Source organism: Frankliniella occidentalis, unplaced genomic scaffold (assembly GCF_000697945.3).
Source record: "Frankliniella occidentalis isolate FOCC.00 unplaced genomic scaffold, Focc_3.1 Scaffold95, whole genome shotgun sequence".
NCBI lineage: Eukaryota > Metazoa > Arthropoda > Insecta > Thysanoptera > Thripidae > Frankliniella > Frankliniella occidentalis.
The window spans coordinates 208,506-210,988 of record NW_026267224.1 but is presented as its reverse complement, the minus strand read 5'-3'; the positions used below and the strand labels follow the sequence as shown (position 1 = coordinate 210,988).

General features: G+C 53.8%; 1 protein-coding gene across 1 annotated transcript in view; it reads right to left on the bottom strand.

The window, feature by feature from the left end:
- The window catches only part of LOC113210561 (zinc finger protein 572-like), a gene marked incomplete at its 5' end in the record, with an annotated part of 5,198 nt that overhangs the window by 1,739 nt on the left and 976 nt on the right, over positions 1–2,483 (bottom strand). The window contains one exon of the mRNA XM_052269568.1: positions 287–601. Coding sequence (XP_052125528.1) covers positions 287–601 — 315 coding nt within the window. The remainder of the gene's footprint in view (positions 1–286; positions 602–2,483) is intronic.

Below are 2,483 nucleotides of genomic sequence, written 5' to 3'. Positions count from 1 at the left end.
TGCTCACACGTTTCACATTTAAATGGCCTCTCGCCTGTGTGGGTTCTGATGTGCCCCCTCAAGTTTGATTTTGAAGCAAAACTCTGCTCACACGTTTCACATTTAAATGGCCTCTCGCCGGTGTGTACGCGGACATGCTCTTCCAGTTTAGATTTAGAGATCAAAGTTTTGGCGCAGTATGAACACTTAAACCCCGCTCCGGCCGGTTTATGCAAGTCTGTCTTCATAGCATTACTTGTGCTCGGGTTTTTGCCACGCTCGCCGCTGCGAGTCTGATCGATCCAACCCCTGCCATCCTGGTGCGTCTCGTCGGCATCCTCGCCAACCACGTCACTGGGCTGGTCACTGGACGCCAGCTCGGCGCGCAGAGTGTGTTGAGGGTGCACCGCGTCGGCGACCTCAAGGGCCTTGGCGAGGTCAGCAGAGTCCTCCTCGGTGCCCCCGTGAAGCGAGTTGGTCCCGCTGACCGCCAGCCATCGCTGCTCGCTCTGGGCATCGTCAGGATCATCGCCGTGATCGACACCGCTCGCCTCGGCGTTGATCTGCGAGTCCAGCTCCCCGTCGGCCACCTCTCGTCCTGGCGGTGTCCCGGGCCGCGCACCTGCGGACAGGAACAGCACCGCGTTAGAGCTCGCCCTAACCGCCAGCGCCAGGGACCGCCCCACCACCGACACGACGTGCACGTGCAGGACGGGGGCGCCGCCACTCTCGCTGGCCCTGTAACAGAGGCACGCGTGAGGAGCTGATCGAGTGTGTCGGAGTTGTCGCGCCCGCGCCCAAGGAGATGACCGACCGACACCCGCGCCCACGGCGTCAGCGGGCGGATCACTGGCTGCACAAGCAGGGCCTGCAAGGCCTGCAACAGAGAGACGAGTGAGAAGTTGTTTGACCAAGTGTTCTCAAAGTGTCGGAGCTGTCGCGTCCGAGAAGACCGACGCCATCGGTGTCGCCGGCCCGTCTCAGACGACTGGAGGCGGCACGAGCAGGGCCTGTAACAGGTACAAGTGTGAGGTGTGCGCCAGGGAATCAAGTTCAAAACACTTTTTCACAGTAGAGGTGAAGTCGGGCGCACCAACCAAAATGTGCCTTTATCAAATAAGTACCCGGGTGTCCAGGCTAAGACACGGCAGTTGCCATATTTTATCAATTGAAAAAATAAAAATCAATGAAATGTCATGTAAAACACAATGAAAGGATAGTCTGCTTCAAGCCCAATCGAACCCAAAGAAGAAAAGCATGATGACTGCTCGATCCGTTTTCCTCTGGCTGACCGCCACAGCCACGCCATCTTTGGCCAAACAGACGTTCAGGAGGAAACGCCCAGCCGAAAATGGCAACTCGAAACGACATCGAGTCGACGTCGAAGTCGACAATTCGTTGATTTAGGTGACAAAACCCATCGAATCGACGTCGATTTCGCGTCGATCGATGAAATCGCTCAAATTTCGACGATGCATTACTGACCTCGACTGACTGGAAACAGATCGGGTAGTCATGCTTTTCTCCTTTAGGTTCCGATTGTGTTGTAGCGGAATACCTACCCTATTGATCGGAATAAGTGATGAGAATAATGCTCAGGAGTGGCGCGGGGGAAGTCGGAAGACATGCTCAATGGAGGACCTACGCTTAAAGAAGAACAGAAGGAAGATGGCCGCCGCGGCGGGTGGTGGGGGTAGGAACATAACAAAACCTCATTTGTTTAGCAGAAGTGCCCTGGCGCTATTTCGAAGTGTGAACATATTATAGCACTAAACATATTGTAAATTTAATAATAAATGTTGTTTACGTGTCAAATATTAATTTTGTCATAATTTAGAGACAAGGTGCAACCAAAATAGCGTAAGTTTCTGAGCGCGTCGACTGCAAAACAAATGAGGTTTTGTTATGTTCCTAACCCCACCACCCGCCGCGGCGGCCATATTCCTTCTGTTCTTCTTTACGCGTAGGTCCTCCATAAAGGATTCCGGTAAAGCTGAAATGCAGAAGAATGTGGGGAAGAAGAAAACGGAAATCGCTATGCTTTAACATGGTGACTTCCATTTTCTTGTTCCTCGCATTCTTCCACGGAGTAATTATTACAATTCTTCTGCATTTTGAGCTTTATAGGGAGACACAACTAGGAGCGAGCTTTTCTTATGGGAGCTCTCCTGAACTACTACCTCCTCAGCTACCCCCGCAACACATGGGCCGGCTGGGTCCCGCCTATCCCTTTGCGTGGACCCTCGGAAACAGGTAGCCAATCCACCACCGCAGCAACATCTCCTCAGAAAAGCTCGCTCCTGGCTGTGTCTCTCTATACCCGGAATGCTTTATTGGCAGGCGGGTCACTTGTCATAGAGGCCGTTGATCAGGCTTTCTTGAGCACGCCCACGGAATGTTCATTGTACACTGGTGCCCTCCAGGCCGACCAGCGTGAATGCGCGGGCCTTGGCATAACGGGCGGACATGCCGTGTCGCCGTGCCGACCTGCCGGGGGGGAGGGG